Source organism: Mesoplodon mirus (assembly GCF_964341445.2).
Source record: "Mesoplodon mirus genome assembly, chromosome: 17".
NCBI classification, from domain to species: Eukaryota; Metazoa; Chordata; class Mammalia; order Artiodactyla; family Ziphiidae; genus Mesoplodon; species Mesoplodon mirus.
Window position 1 is genome coordinate 23,597,060 of NC_138993.1, and position 15,466 is coordinate 23,612,525.

Genomic DNA, 15,466 nt, shown 5'->3' on the forward strand with positions numbered 1-15,466 from the left:
CTCCCTCAGGATCCATGGAGGAGGCATAGGTGGGGAGAGGATCAGGCCCAGGATCTCAGCAGGTTCCTGGGGGCCCAAAGGGCAGTGGAAACCTGGCCAAGCTCCCTTTTGATCCTCTGCCCTCCCAATGGTTCCCCAATTTACCCCTTTGGGCGTGGGATGCCTTTCCCTCCCACAGCCGCCCCTCACGGGCACCAGTCTCGTCCCACCTCCACTTCTCCTCCCCCTTCACTCCCCCCATGCCCCACGTCCTACCCGGTTGCTGAGGGTTCCTCCTGTCCCCTTAGATGTCCGTGGTCCCCCACCGGTGCCTGGTAGGTGCCCTAGTTGTGAGGAGATGCGAATACTGTGTCCTCCTAGTACGCCGTCTTGACTCTGCCCCTCATACATAATGTACTTTTTTTTTTTTTTTTTTTTTTTTTTTTTTTTTTTGCGGTATGCGGGCCTCTCACTGTTGTGGCCTCTCCCGTTGCGGAGCACAGGCTCCGGACGCGCAGGCCCAGCGGCCATGGCTCACGGGCCCAGCCGCTCCGCGGCATATGGGATCCTCCCAGACCGGGGCACGAACCCGTATCCCCTGCACCGGCAGGCGGACTCTCAACCACTGCGCCACCAGGGAGGCCCCATAATGTACTTTTAACTACATTTTCTTTCATGCTTTCTGTTTTTTATTTTCTTGACTCTGAATTTTCTGTTCCATTTATTTATTTTTCCTCTTTCCTCTCCTTTCCTCCCCATCATAAGAAATTTCACAGTGTTTTTGTTTTAAATTTTGTATGACCTTTGGTTGGCCTATTTAAGCTCAAAATATAAGTCTCACTCCAGTTCAGGGAAATTTCTATTTTCCTTTCACACTTCTTCCCCTGTATTGTCTCTTCTCTCCATTTCTGGGTTATGTATCAAGTGGCTTTCGGAAATTCTAGATGTGTTCTCTATCTCTCTTAATCGTTTTTCTTATACTTCCTGTCTCTTTGGCCTTTTCTGTTGTATTCTGGAAGAAACCTTGAGCTAGATCATCCTGCTCACTACGTTATTTCATGAGTGTCCATTCTGCTTATTTGGCACATCCATCAAATTTGTTTATTTACCAAGGTTGCTGACTTACTTTTTCATAACCACGTTCTGTTTTGTAAGTGCAGTAGTCTCTCTGATCTCTTCATTGATGGTAATTATACAACCATTAAAATTTTCTATTTACTATTTTAGCAGTACTTTTTTTCCTTTCCATTTTAAGTTTTATCTCGTGTAGTTTTCTTTTTCGAATGTTTAGTGATTCTTGGTTATCTCCTCAAGTTTCTTTGGGCACACGGCCAAGTGAGACATACAGGAGCCTGTCTTCTGCATGTGGCAGCCTCTTGTTCTCCTAAAGTCAGCAGGTACTGGGACATTGTCCCATTTCTCTGAGCTCAGACACCCTTCCTCCATTCACTGTTACCCAAGGTGCCGTGTCAGTGCTTGCTGCTATGTACGCAAGCATGGGAGGGGAAGAGCCCACTGCCAGGCTCATCTCAGTGTAGTTCTCCAACTGGTCATCTTCATGACTGCCTCCCAGAGCTCCTTCAGAAACACAGCTAACTCAGCCCTAGTTTATCCTGCAGCTTGTTTCTCCACATAACTTATTTTGTCTCCTTTCTACCTTCTAGGAATTCAAAAATTTTTTTCTGATAGGCTGAGTGCACTTACTGATTTTGCATGGTTGCTGATTTTATATAGTCATTTGGAAAATAAAAACAAACCCAAAAATGAGAACATACTTAAATTATTCAATGACAGAGAAAATTATCATAGAATACACTAGAAATCATGGTGAGAGCACTTTATGGGGAATGCATTCAAAGCTGTACCCTGAGATGCTCTACTCAGAGAAAGAAAAATCATAACTTTAAATCCAATCAGTACTCAGAACAGAAATGAATTAAGTATCCAGCCTAAGAATTTAGAACAAGAACAATAAACTGTACTGAAGGAAGTAATTAAGAACAGAAATTAATAACAAAATTTCAAGAAACAGCTGTTATAAAAATCCAACAGCTTGTTCTTTGATAAGGTCAACAAAATGAACAGATCTCTGGTAAGTCTAATGAAGAAAAGATTAGTAAAAATGCACAACTGCATTTCTACTGTTTCTACACAACAGTAGAAATGAGGGGCTAGAACCATAGTTTTAGAAAAGATTAAGTTTATATTACTATAGATAATACTATGCTAATGAATTGAATATGTGGATTAAGTGAATGGTTTTATGAGAAAATGTAAAACTCTAAAATGATTCAAAGAATTAAAATAAAGACAAATGAAAATGTGAGTGATTTCTAAAATTTTCTGAGAACTACTTCTCCCTAACAAGCTAAACCTGGATAATTTTCCAGGCAAGTTCATTAGAATTTTCAAGAACAGATTTTCTTTCTATGTTCTATGAATTGTTTCAGAGAAAGGAAAAAGATGAAGTAATTTAGAATTAATATTATTTAACTATCATCCCCATGATGTCACAATCAGGTAAAGGGAGAAGACACACATACACACACACACACATACACATACAGAGATTTATAGAGATTAACATCTGAAAGAAAATTCTAACTAATGGGATTTTTTTTTCTCTTAAATAATTTACCAAGACATAGTAAGGTTTTTTCTTGGAATGCAAAGATGACTAGCTACATATTATAACTTTTTTTATCATATCACTGCAAATATGGTAGGTCGTGAGAGAAAAAAATTTGACTACCTCTGTAGTTGTAAAAAATGGGCATTGGTAAGTTAAAATCTATCAATTAAAAAAACATACTGAGCTAGAAATAAAATTTTTTCTCTTAATATACATATAGTCTTCTAAAGCAATAACCAACATTAATGTCAGTGGTAAAATATTAGAACAGTGAACAACATAAGGGTATTTGCAACCCCTACCACTAACCAGTGTTGTTCTGCAAATTCTAACCTAGTGCTTCTCAATGTTATTTGACGAAAAACTCTTTTTAGTGAAGGGGAAAAAACCTTCAGTTTTGCATGGAACAAGGTTTGGGACTTGTTTTAGTCAACTTGATAAGACAAAAATAAAAAAAGGAGTTTGTCTAATTATTGGAAATAAGTAATTTATAGATGACAGCAATCTGCCCGTACAACCCAAGAGAACCAACTGAAAAATGCTTAGAACAAATGGAGTTAGAGTTGGTTATAAAACATTTATATAAGAATCAACAACTTCCTCAAATATAAGCAGAAAATTAATTAGAAAATAGGGGATAAAAAGATCTCATCAAAAAGCAACTATGGGGACTACCCTGGTGGCACAGAGGTTAAGAATCCACCTGCCAATGCAGGGGACACGGGTTTGAGCCCTGGTTCGGGAAGATCCCACATGCCATGGAGCAACTAAGCCCGTGCGCCACAACTACTGAGCCTGCGCTCTACAGCCCGCACGCCACAACTACCGAGCCCGTGCACTACATCTGCTGAAGCCTGCGTGCTTAGAGCCCATGCTCCGCAACAAGGGAAGCCACTGCAATGAGAAGCCCATGCACCGCAACGAAGAGTAGCCCCCGCTTGCTGCAACTAGAGAAAGCCCGTGCACAGCAACGAAGACCCAATGCAGCCAACAGTAAAATAAATAAATAAATAAAATTAAATAAAATAACAAAAGATTTAAAAAGCAACCATGTAAAAAATTGCTCAATCCCTAAAAAAAAAAAAACCCCCCAAACCCCCCAAACCTAACCCCCCCAGAAAACCTGAGAACGCTCCTGTGATCCATTAAAGTCAATTTGAACAAAGTAGAGATGGCTGATGCCCCTGAGTGGTAAAATCAATACTGTAATAACTACAGTTCTATCCAAATTAATTAGTGAGTTAAATGGAGTTCCAATAAATATCTCAATGGAATTTGATGTAGTTTGAAAAACTACATCTACACTTCAACTGGGAGAATAAGCACAAGATTAAACAAGAAGTTTTATAAAAATACAGATAATAATTTGTGTGTTTGCTGGAGCAAGGAGGGCTTACACTATTAGCTATTAAAAAACATTAGAGACTCCCTTGTACTGCTGCTGGTAAAAGGGGAACTGGAGGGCTATCTGACGATACCAAATTCTAAAGAGTTTCCTAAATATAAAAGTATTAGATCTAAAAGGTATACATCTATTCTGAGGAAATAATCAGAGATGCACACAAGTTGTTTATATAAGAGTGTTTATTTTTAAAATCATCTTAATGGAAAATTTGAAACAATTTGTTCAGCATAGAGGATTTGAAGATTTTGAAGTTTGGAATACAGTGCATCAATTACTACTGTGTTTTAATGACGAAGGAATATGCTCACCTACGTGAAACTGAAAAAAGGCAAGATTATAAAATAGAGTCTGGGTGAGTTTAGAAGCCTGCCTCTTCTTCTTATGGTACTTTGTGTGTGGATTACTTCGTCTCTCTAAACCTCATCTGTTATGGATGATAGTAATGTTATTTACCTCATGACATTGTTTCTAAGATTACGTGAGAGAGAGCACATGGAGAGTTTATCCTAATGCCTGGCATGTGGAAGCCTGTAGATGTGACTCGAGGTGGTGATAAGCAGTTATAATTTCTGTATGTATGTAAATCAAGAAATGAAGGAAATATACTGACATGTTAAAGGAGCTTATCTCTGGGTGGAGGGTTTTTATGAGTGATTATTATGTTTTCCTTCATAGTTTTTGTACTTTCTACATTTTCGACAATGTATAAGTAAATTTTATGAGAAAAAAATTTTTTAAGTTAGAAATTTAATTTCTTTAAAAATTTTTTAAGTTAGAAGAAATTTAATAGGAACTATTTATGGGTGGGAGATAGAGAGCTGTGTGATTCAATGACTATTGTAGCTGAAAGTCTACAATAGTAGACTTTTCAGAAAACTGAAAGTTTATATTAAAATGATAGAATTAACAATAACTAGTAAGAAAGGAGTACACATTATTAACGCTATTTTTTCACTCTCCTACTTTACCCATGAGTATTTACTTCCTTGGATTTGGTTGGTCTCCTCTCAATATTTTGAGGTCATTTCCACTTTTTCTCATAGCCAAGGACATCTTTGTCCTTCTGGGCAAAGTTACTACTGTGGGGAGCCACAGAACCAAGACTCCTCTAAGCTGTCCCTGGCCCCAAACTCTTCTCCTGTTTTAAAAATCATTCAAAGTAGGGGTTCTTGAACTTCATGGCATTAACTCTCCTGCTTCTACTATCCTTTTCTTCGTGTTGAGTTGAGAGAACACTCTCTCTTGGGAGAAGTATGTCCTGCCCGTGTGATGGCACTTTAATGTTTACATAAAGCAGTCAAGCTGAACCATGTCAGAACACGCCCCATTGGAATTCAAACATGATTTTAAAATGACCCTATCCTAGTCTCCAGTTACTACAGCCTTGCTTTGGAACATGCCTTTAAACTCATCAGCTTTCTCAAGCATCCAGCCTTGAACACACCTGTTTGTTGTATAGTTGAGCCTTTGGTAAATTGCAACACGGAGAAGTGATTTCTATAACCTCTAGGAGGAGATGGTGACCCTTTTCTTTCTTGCTCTTAGCTTGGGCCCCCAGCACTGATCCCTGGCAGCCCTTCCTCCAGTGAGAGCAATCCTGGCAGGGTGGGCACAGAAAGTGGCACCGTTTGCAGTGTGGTCCTCATTTACCCAACACCACTTGGCCAGTGTTTACAGGAGGTTCTGCTCTTGGCATCTCCAAGATGATATTTTGTTTTTCCTAGTACTTCAGTACCTTCTCTGTATGGAGCTCTGTCTGAATGCAGGGAGATGAGCAGAGCAGTGAGAAGACAACACTCTTTCCCCTGGGAGCCTTCGTGGATGCACTTAAAACGTCGAACATTCAGGAACATTTATTCCTTGTCTCTCATTTGCATCTCTTCCTTTGTATTCCTGTGTCATGCTGCTTGAACTTGTATTCAGTAATGCATCTTTTTGTTTTGTATCACAGTTGTTTCTGGGTCTGTCTCTCTCATTATACTGTGATTTCGTTCAGGTTGGAGCTGGGTCTTCTTTGCATCTCTGTACCTTCAGCCTGAATCCAGGTGTCTGGAAAACGGTTGGTGCTTCACAAATTTGTGTTGAGTGAGATAAGATTTGACAGTGCCTCAGATGCTGTGTGTCATGTCCCTCTGACTTAGAGTGCTTTGATTTTCTTAATGTCCAAAGCTCAGTCCTTGGAACAGGAATGACTTATTTTGTATCTATCCAACGAGGTACTGCACTTATGTGTGAGAATCGCATCAATGAACCAGGAATACGCTTATAAAGCATGTAGATGCATCTGCAGTGGCTGTCAGTTCAGCAGAACAAATTAATTAGTTGAAATAATCCTTTGTGGCACCAAAAGAAAACCAGCCTCTCCCTAGTAAATATGGTTTGCTGCTTATATAGAATAATAATCCTGAGTGCAGTGGAGCTAGAGCCCCCCCTTCTGCCACCTGGAACAGTGGTGTTGCATGATGATGCCTCATCAGTTCCCTTACCTTTCCCTCCTGCTCTGTTTTCTCCTCTCCCCTGTCCTTGCCTCTGTAACAGGATGCTGCGTGCTATTCTCTTCCTGTCCTCTTTTTTTTCTTCCCTGACAGTCCTTGGCTTCATGATGTACTATTTTGCTCTTTTATATTTTTACATATTAAAAACTGTATATCCATTGGGATTTTTAAATAAAGGAAAGCATAAAGAAACAGAAATGGTCTCCCACACAGATAAACCTTCTTGATGGTTTGAGGAAGTAATATATTCACGTGGTTCAAAAATTAAAAACAAAACACTACTTATGATGTTAAAGTTTCCTTCCTTTGCCTATCTACTTGCTATGCTTTTATCTCCAGTGATAGTTATAGTTAGCATTTTAGTATGTGGTTTACCATAAAAATGTCTAAAATATGATGTACACCAGCATATGAGTTAAAATGGATGTATGTGTATCTTTTCTATTTACATGGAATAGTCCCCCACAAAATTGCTCTAAACCTAACTTTTATTATTTAATGTGTCTTAAAGATCTTACCATAGGCAGCCCCTTCAGTCTATCTAATTCTTTGTAACTGCTGCATAGTATTCTGTTGTGTGGATGGTCTACCTTACTGTGCCAGGTCCTTGTTAATGTGCATTAAGACTTTCTCCTGAACTTTTACTGTTTCAATAATATAAGTATGCCTCTCTTTTTTTTTTTTTTTTTTTTTTTTTTTTTTGCGGTACGTGGGCCCTTCACTGTTGTGGCCTCTCCCGTTGCGGAGCACAGGCTCCGTACGCGCAGGCTCAGCGGCCATGGCTCACGGGCCCAGCCGCTCCACGGCATGTGGGATCTTCCCGGACCGGGGCACGAACCTGCGTCCCCTGCATCGGCAGGTGGACTCTCAACCACTGTGCCACCAGGGAAGCCCTGCCTCTCCTTTTATACATATCTTTGAACACTTCTACAAAGGATGTGTACATTTTACACAGCAATGTTTATTGCTCTCCAAAAACTAAATTAGTTTTTATTAACTTAGACACTCCACCAAAGTGCTGGGATGTACCTGATTCTCTATCAAACTTTTCTAGTTTCTCTCCCTGTGATAGAAGAAACATTTTATCTCATTGTTTTGATTTATATTTCTTTGACTTTGTGTGAAGATGATGACTATTTTTAATTTACAGGCAGTCTGTAGTTTACCTGCCAACTTCCTCCTCCTATCCTTGGCCTTTTTCTGTTTGGTGGTTGTGTTTTCCTTGTTGGTTTTTATAAGGTCTTTAGCTACCTCCTCAGGCCTTCCCTGAGACTCCATCTAAAATAGGAACTGAGCCACTGAGCCTCACAACAGTGTGTTTAATCCTCTGCATAGGATTATGGGTGGATATTTTTCTCACTTATTCATGGGCTTCCTTTTTTCTAGAATATAAACTCTTAAGGAGCAAGGATCTCATCTATCTTGTTCATTATCATTTCTCCATCATGTAGATCCAAGTCTGCCTCATCATAAGCACTCAGATATTGTTGAGTGACTGAATAAAAGAATAATTGAATTAGCCTATGTATGTCATAAACATTTTTTTAAGTTTTTTTTTCCCCAATTGAAGCTTTGAATTTTCATACAGCCAAATTTATTAATCTTTTTCCTTTATAATTTCTGGACCTTCCTCATTCCAAGTTTATAAATAAACTTACCCATGCCTCCTTTGGAAACTTCTATGGTTCCATCTTTTAGACTTAAATCCTAGGGCTCTATAAAATTTATTTTGATATAAAAATAAAGGATCTTGTCCTAACTTTCTCACAGTAGTTGGCTAGTCCATCATCATTCATTGAACTATCTCTCCTGCAAGGGTTTAGCACAACAACTTATGGTAAACTGTGTTTCCATGTAGTAAGTCTTTACCTAGACTCAATCAAATTGTTTTAATTACTGTAGTTTCATGATATGTTTTAATATTTGGGGAAGCTGGTTCTCCCTCATTTCTTTTCTTTTTTTATAGGATTTTTTTATTGCTATGATTGCAAATTTACTTTTTTCCATATAAATTTCAGGGTCATTTTTGCCAAGGCTGAAAAAACTATCTTAAAACTTATTTTAGGGCTTCCCTGGTGGCACAGTGGTTGAGAGTCTGCCTGCTGATGCAGGGGACACAGGTTTGTGCCCCAGTCCGGGAAGATCCCACACGCTGCGGAGTGGCTGGGCCCGTGAGCCATGGCCACTGAGCCTGCGCGTCTGGAGCCTGTGCTCCACAACGGGAGAAGCCACAACAGTGAGAGGTCCGCATTCCGCAAAAAAAAAAAAAAAAAAAAGTTAAAAAACCCCTATAAAACACATATTTTATATATGCATATTACTACATATTTCTTTAAAATAATTTTTTAAAAAAATGTAGTGGGATTGCTGGGTCATATGGTAATTCTATTTTTAGTTTTTTAAGGAACCTCCATACTGTTCTCTATAGTGGCTGTATCAATTTACGTTTCCACCAAAGGTGCAAGAGGGTTCCCTTTCCTCCACACCCTCTCCAGCATTTATAGTTTGTAGATTTTTTGATGATGGCCATTCTCACCAGTGTGAGGTGATACCTCATTGTAGTTTTGGTTTGCATTTATCTAATGATTATTGATGTTGAGCATCTTTTCATGAGTGAGTTGGCAATCTGTATATCTCCTTTGGAGAAATGTCTGTTTAGGTCTTCTGCCCATTTTTGGATTGGGTTTTTGTTTTTTTTGATATAAAGCTACATGAGCTGCTTGTATATTTTGGAGATTAATCCTCTGTCAGTTGCTTCGTTTGCAAATATTTTCTCCCATTCTGAGGATTGTCTTTTTGTCTTTTTTATGGTTTCCTTTGCTGTGCAAAAGCTCTGAAGTTTCATTAGGTCACATTTGTTTATTTTTGTTTTTATTTCCATTTTCTAGGAGGTGGGTCAAAAAGGATCTTGCTGTGATTTATGTCATAGAGTGTTCTGCCTATGTTTTCCTCTAACAGTTTGATAGTGTCTGGCCTTACATTTAGGTCTTTAATCCATTTTGAGTTTATTTTTGTGTATGGTGTTAGGGAGTGTTCTAATTTCATTGTTTTACATGTGGTTGTCCAGTTTTCCCAGCACCACTTACTGAAGAGGCTGTCTTTTCTCCTTTGTATTCTTGCCTCCTTTATCAAAGATAAGGTGACCAAATGTGTTTGGGTTTACTTCTGGGCTTTCTATCCTGTTCCATTGATCTATATATCTGTTTTTGTGCCAGTACCACACTGCCTTGATTACTGTAGCTTTGTAGTATAGTCTGAAGTCTGGGAGCCTGATTCCTCCAGCTCCGTTTTTCTTTCTCAAGATTGCTTTGGCTATTCGGGGTCTTTTGTGTTTCCATACAAATTGTGAAAATTTTTTTCTAGTTCTGTGAAAAATTCCAGTGGTAGTTTGATAGGGATTGCATTGAATCTGTAGATTGCTTTGGGTAGTATAGTCATTTTCACAATGTTGATTCTTCCAATCCAAGAACATGGTATATCTCTCCATCTATTTGTATCATCTTTAATTTCTTTCATCAGTGTCTAATAATTTTCTGCATACAGTTCTTTTGTCTCCTTAGGTAGGTTTATTCCTAGGTATTTTATTCTTTTTGCTGCAGTGGTAACAAAATCTTTTGTCTCGTATCTAGAACTGATGAGTTTAGTTTGTTCAGCGTTTATATTATCAAACTTAGAATGGTTTGGATATTAGAAGATGCTCCTTGGAGAAATGGGTTAATACATGTGGGAAGAATTAGCATCATCTGACAAGACGGATTTAGGGTTTTTTTTTTCTTTTCTTTTTAAAAACAGCTCTATTGAAGTATAATTGATTACAAAGAACTACACATATTAAATGTGTATAATTTGAAGAGTTTGTACATATGCATACTCTCATGATACCATCACCACAATTAAGGTAAAAGACATATTCAACACCTCCCAGAGTTTCCTTGTGTCCCTTTGTTTTTGTGATAACAACATTTAACATGAGATCTATCCTCTTAAATTTTGAAGTGCACAATACTATATTGTTAACTATAGCCACACAGCAGATCTCTATAACTTATTAATGTTGTACAGCAAATCTCTATATCTTATTAATATAGCATAACTAACTTTATACCCACTGAATAACAAGTCCCCATATCCCGCACCCCCTAGCTCATGACAACCATTATTTCTCTTAGCAGATGTCCTCAAGGTTCATCCACATTGTTGCATATTGCAGGGTTTCCTTCTTTTAAAGCCTGAATAATATTCCATCCTATGTGCGTAACTAAATTTTAAAAATTAATTCATCTACTGATGAACACTCAGGTTTTTTCTATATCTTGGCTACTATGAATAGTGCTACAAAGAACATGCAACTGGAGATACCTCTTTGATATCCTGAATCCAGTTCTTTTGGATACATACCCAGAAGTGGGATTGCTGGGTAATATGGTAGTTCTATTTTTGATTTTTAAAGGAACCTCCATACCGTTTGTCATTCCCCAACCAACGATGAACGAGGGTTCCTGTTTCTCCACAACATTGTCAACACTTACCCTTTATTTGCTATCCTAACAGATGTGAGGTGATATCTCATTGTAGTTTTGATTTGTATTTCCCTGATAATTAATGATATTGAGCATCTTTTCATATACCTGTTGGCCATTTGCATGTCATCATTGGATAAATGTCCATTTAAGTCCTTTGCCCATTTAAAAAACTGGGTTATTTATTTTTGGCTATTGATTTGTATGAGTTCCTTATACATTTTGAAAATTAACCCCTTATCAAACATGGTTTACAAATATTTTCTCCCACTCTATAGCTTGGCTTTCCATTCTGTTGATTGTTTCCTTTGCTGTATGGAAACATTTTAGTTTGATGTAATCCTACTTGTTTATTTTAGCTTTTGTTGCCTGTGCTTTGGTGTCACATCCAGGAAATCATTTCCAAGACCAATGTCAAATAGCTTTTCTGTTATGCTTTCTTCTAGGAGTTTTACAGTTACACGTTTTATGTTTAGGTCTTTAATCCATTTTGCATTGATTTTTGTGTATGGTTTAAGGTAGGGGTCTAGTCTGATTCTTTTCTGTGTGGATATCCAGTTTTCCTAACACCAGTTGTTGAAGAGACAACATTTCCCCATTGTGTGTTCTTGGCACCCCTGTCAAAGATTAATAACAGTATATGCATGAGTTTATTTCTGGGCTCTGTATTCTGTTCCATTAGTCTATATGTCTGTCTTTATGCCAGTACATTGCTAATTTAATTACTGTAGTTTTGCAAAATATTTTGAAATCAAGAAGTGTGCTTCCAGCTTTGTTTTTCTTCCTCAAGATCACTTTGACTATCCTGGGTCTTCTGTGATTCCAGATGAATTTAGAATTGTTTTTTCTATTTTTGTAAAAAATGCCATTGGAATTTTGGTGGGTATAGCATTGAATCTAGGTTGTTTTGGGTAGTATGGACATTTTAATATTAATTCTTCCAATCTACAAACACAGGATATCCTTCCTTTTATTTGTTCCTTCTTCAGTTCTTTCATCCATGTTTTGTAGTTTTCAGTGTACAAGTATTTTACCTGCTGGTACTCAGCATGCAGTCTGCAGTCGCTGTTTGGGAGGCTCCCTGCTCTGTGAGGTAACGGTCCACGCTCAAACTCCATGAGGTCCTGATGGCCCCTTAAATGCGTTATTCATATACTATCTGAGAAAGCTCCTATTCACATCTCCCAATATCTTTAAAAGGCTTGAGTGCATACATAGGGGATGTCCCAGACAAGGCTTCTGATGGCAGGCCACCTATGGGCATCTCGCTTGGAGCACAGGTGGTGTCCACACTCTCAAAGGCCGAGGCCTGCGGGCTGCCATCTTGGGAACACCCGCTCTCCTGGGATTTAGGTTTGAACTTAGGTTAGATAGGATGTACTAGAACTTTTGAGTGTAAATGGGCCCTATAGTTCTAGATATGGCTGTTTATTAACTACTGACAAGTTATCCTTAATCTTAACTGCCTATTTGGGATGCATTTATACAGAAGATTAGATAACAAAAAAAGTCTAAGCTCTAGTCTTTATTTTGCTACTTAGGAGCCACTTAGCATTTGATAAAATACTTAAACTGAGTCTCTGATCCTTTGTTTCCTGATCTATGAAACAAGCATAATAATGCTCATCCATTCATTCATCAAATAACACTTTATTTACCTGCCTACCTTTGAGAATTGTTGTGAGGATCAAGTAACAGAATTCTGGTGTAATTTTTGTTTGAAAATGTTAAGGTCTTCTGGTTAAGCACTGCACTTTCAAAATATTTCATTGCTTATCTCCAGTCCCTCTTTCACCGAATCCCACTAAAAACACAATACACGAAATGTTTTTTAAAAAGGCACAATAAGCCAGTATGTAGAACAAAAGAACAGGCCAGGGGCTGGAGAAAACAAACAAACAAACAAACAAACAAAGAAAAAAACCAGGATATCAGCACAATTTCAAGCTGTAAAGTGGAGCAGGAAAAGGCAGAACTCATTTTCAAGAAGTGGTAAACTGAATTTGAAGCAGTCCTGATACAAGTGTGGAATTGGAGGCACCTGGTACCTCTGAGGGCTAGGGTTGAAAAAAGGATGACTTGGAAATCTAACTCAGGAATGGTAAGACCCCTAGGATGCTTCCCTCATCTCACTGAAAGTTAAAAAAAAAAAACAGTTGTAAGGATGAGGGATGAGGATGGTGGTGTACCAGGAAGGGAAGTTGGAATTGGGATGGAGGTAGTAATAGAGATATAAATCTTCTCCATGGTAGGAAGCAAAAAAAAAAAAAAAAAAACTATTTAAAAAAAAGTAAGAAATAGAAGAATATTCATGCTTTGAAGGAGATAAATGACAGATGAAACCACACACAAAAATTGAACATGATTGTGTGGGTGAGGGAGAGGACTGGAGCTTCTTTTATTTTAATATAAGCCTAGTATAAGTAGTACTGTTGCTTGGTAGACTTTTAAACTATGTTCATATAGCGACAAAAATTAAAATGAAAGACTTTATGCCATTGTAGAGAATGAGTCTCTAGCACCAGGCTTGGCATCTAGGTATTTAATAAGTACTTGTGAAGTGGCTGAATGAATATTATTCAGTTATCTAGAAAAGTCTCCAATTTTACCCTTGTCATTGGTGCTAGGTAGAAATTAGAATTAAATAATGTGCTTTAGGGATTAATGAGTAGCGTATTTGGATTGTCACAGTATAAGAAACCAGTCTTTTTATTCTGGAGACTATAGAATGTTGGAAGGCCTTTGAATATAGTTAAAAGAATAAAATGTCAATCTGAACTTTGAATTTATTTTATACTTTTCATCATGGAAGTTTGGGGGTTAAAAAAATACATGTGTTGGTATGTGTTTATCAAGAGGTGACAATATTTTCTCTCTCAGAAAACCTCTTTGACTTAGGCACTAACTTATGACATGGGCCTGATAACTTCCCTCTGCCTTTTTCTGTCGTTGACATGAGGTTATAACTTGGTCTGCCTCAAGATGTAGGCAGTTGAGTATTGAGATTCTCTGGCACCTAGTTCTTTGGTTTAATACTGTAAACACAGTAACTGAGTGTGGAAGTTGTTGCCTCTTCCAAGAATATAATCAGAATGTCAGAAGCTAGAGATTTAGTTTTAGTAATATGATCTCCTATTTGAAGCAAAGTATCCTCTCCAGGGAGTCCAAAGTTCTGCTAGTATATGAAGTAACCAGTCAATGATAGGTATTATTCTCCAGAATGGACAGTGTTTTTGGAATTGCTCTACAGAATCAAGTCCAATATATATTTGTAAGTAGCCATGAATTTGTTGGGAAAAAGAAGCTAGAGAAATTACCAAGAAATAGTATTGTGTAACATTTATTAAGGAACTAATTTGTTTTGTTTTTCTTTGTAAGACACAGGTGAGTTTGGCTCACATTGTGTTTTCCTTTGTGTTATGTTGTACCAAATGGCCTAATATCTTGAACATGCACATTGGCTTTTTAATCTCACAATTTTATACTCACAGAGTTATTATTTGACTAAGGCACAATTATTTTTGCTACCTGGTTATGTAAGAAAATAATTTCACATGGAAATGGTACTTAAGTAAAAGTTTCAAAAATGAAATATCGTACCATCTAAGGTCAAATACTTAATTGATTTGGGTGTCTTCTGTACAACCATGTTAATTGAAAACCATATTTTAAAATTTCATTTTTCCTAGAGTGAATTACTGGAATTTAAACGAGAGCAACAGGAGGAAGAAAGAGCCAAAATCCACCAGGCTGAACACAGGAGGTATAAATGGCAATAAAATAAGCATCCTTGGTTAAAACACTACCTATAAAGTTTTTTCAATGTTTTGGGGAAACACTAAAGTAATATTGAATACAGTTTTGGAATCTATATTACCTTTTAATCTTTATATTATTGGGGTGTGGTATGTGTGAGGATGCCAGCTGCTATGCGTGCACACACACACATACGCATACAATATCCAATTTTTCTGAACTGGTGGCATAAATTGACACTAGAAAGTGAAATCAGCTCTCAAGCTGTATGTTTATTTAGGTCATACTTAATTTTCCCCCCATGAAACAAAGCATATTAATCCTTTGATATGATGCTTTACCATTTGTAGACTACTTTAGAATGATTGAACTAGTATAGATGGTAAGATACTCATACTTGAATATAAAAGCTCAGACAAGAACTACCATTAAAGTTGTTTTATGTTGACTAACATATTAGGGGAAAAATCTTAAAATAGAACCAGTAAGTAATTTTTAATAGTGGAAATAGTCTATCTTATTTCTAATGTCAGGCAGTAAGAGTACCCAGAATATCATGTTGATGTTGGACCAGTGCTAATAACTACCACAGATATCATTATTCTAGATTTTCCTAGGGAGCAGCTGGGTTATTTGAGTTTACTGCAGTGTGATTGTCTCAGGAGAAGAATTTAATGTA

The 15,466-nt window shown here is 37.5% G+C and overlaps 1 protein-coding gene across 3 annotated transcripts in view; it reads left to right on the forward strand.

Moving 5' to 3' along the window:
* Positions 1-15,466, forward strand: part of EPSTI1 (epithelial stromal interaction 1) — a gene marked incomplete at its 3' end in the record, with an annotated part of 102,983 nt that overhangs the window by 75,104 nt on the left and 12,413 nt on the right. For all 3 annotated transcript variants that reach the window (XM_082601925.1, XM_082601926.1, XM_082601924.1), the window contains one exon: positions 14,721-14,794. In XM_082601925.1, coding sequence (XP_082458051.1) covers positions 14,721-14,794 — 74 coding nt within the window. The remainder of the gene's footprint in view (positions 1-14,720; positions 14,795-15,466) is intronic.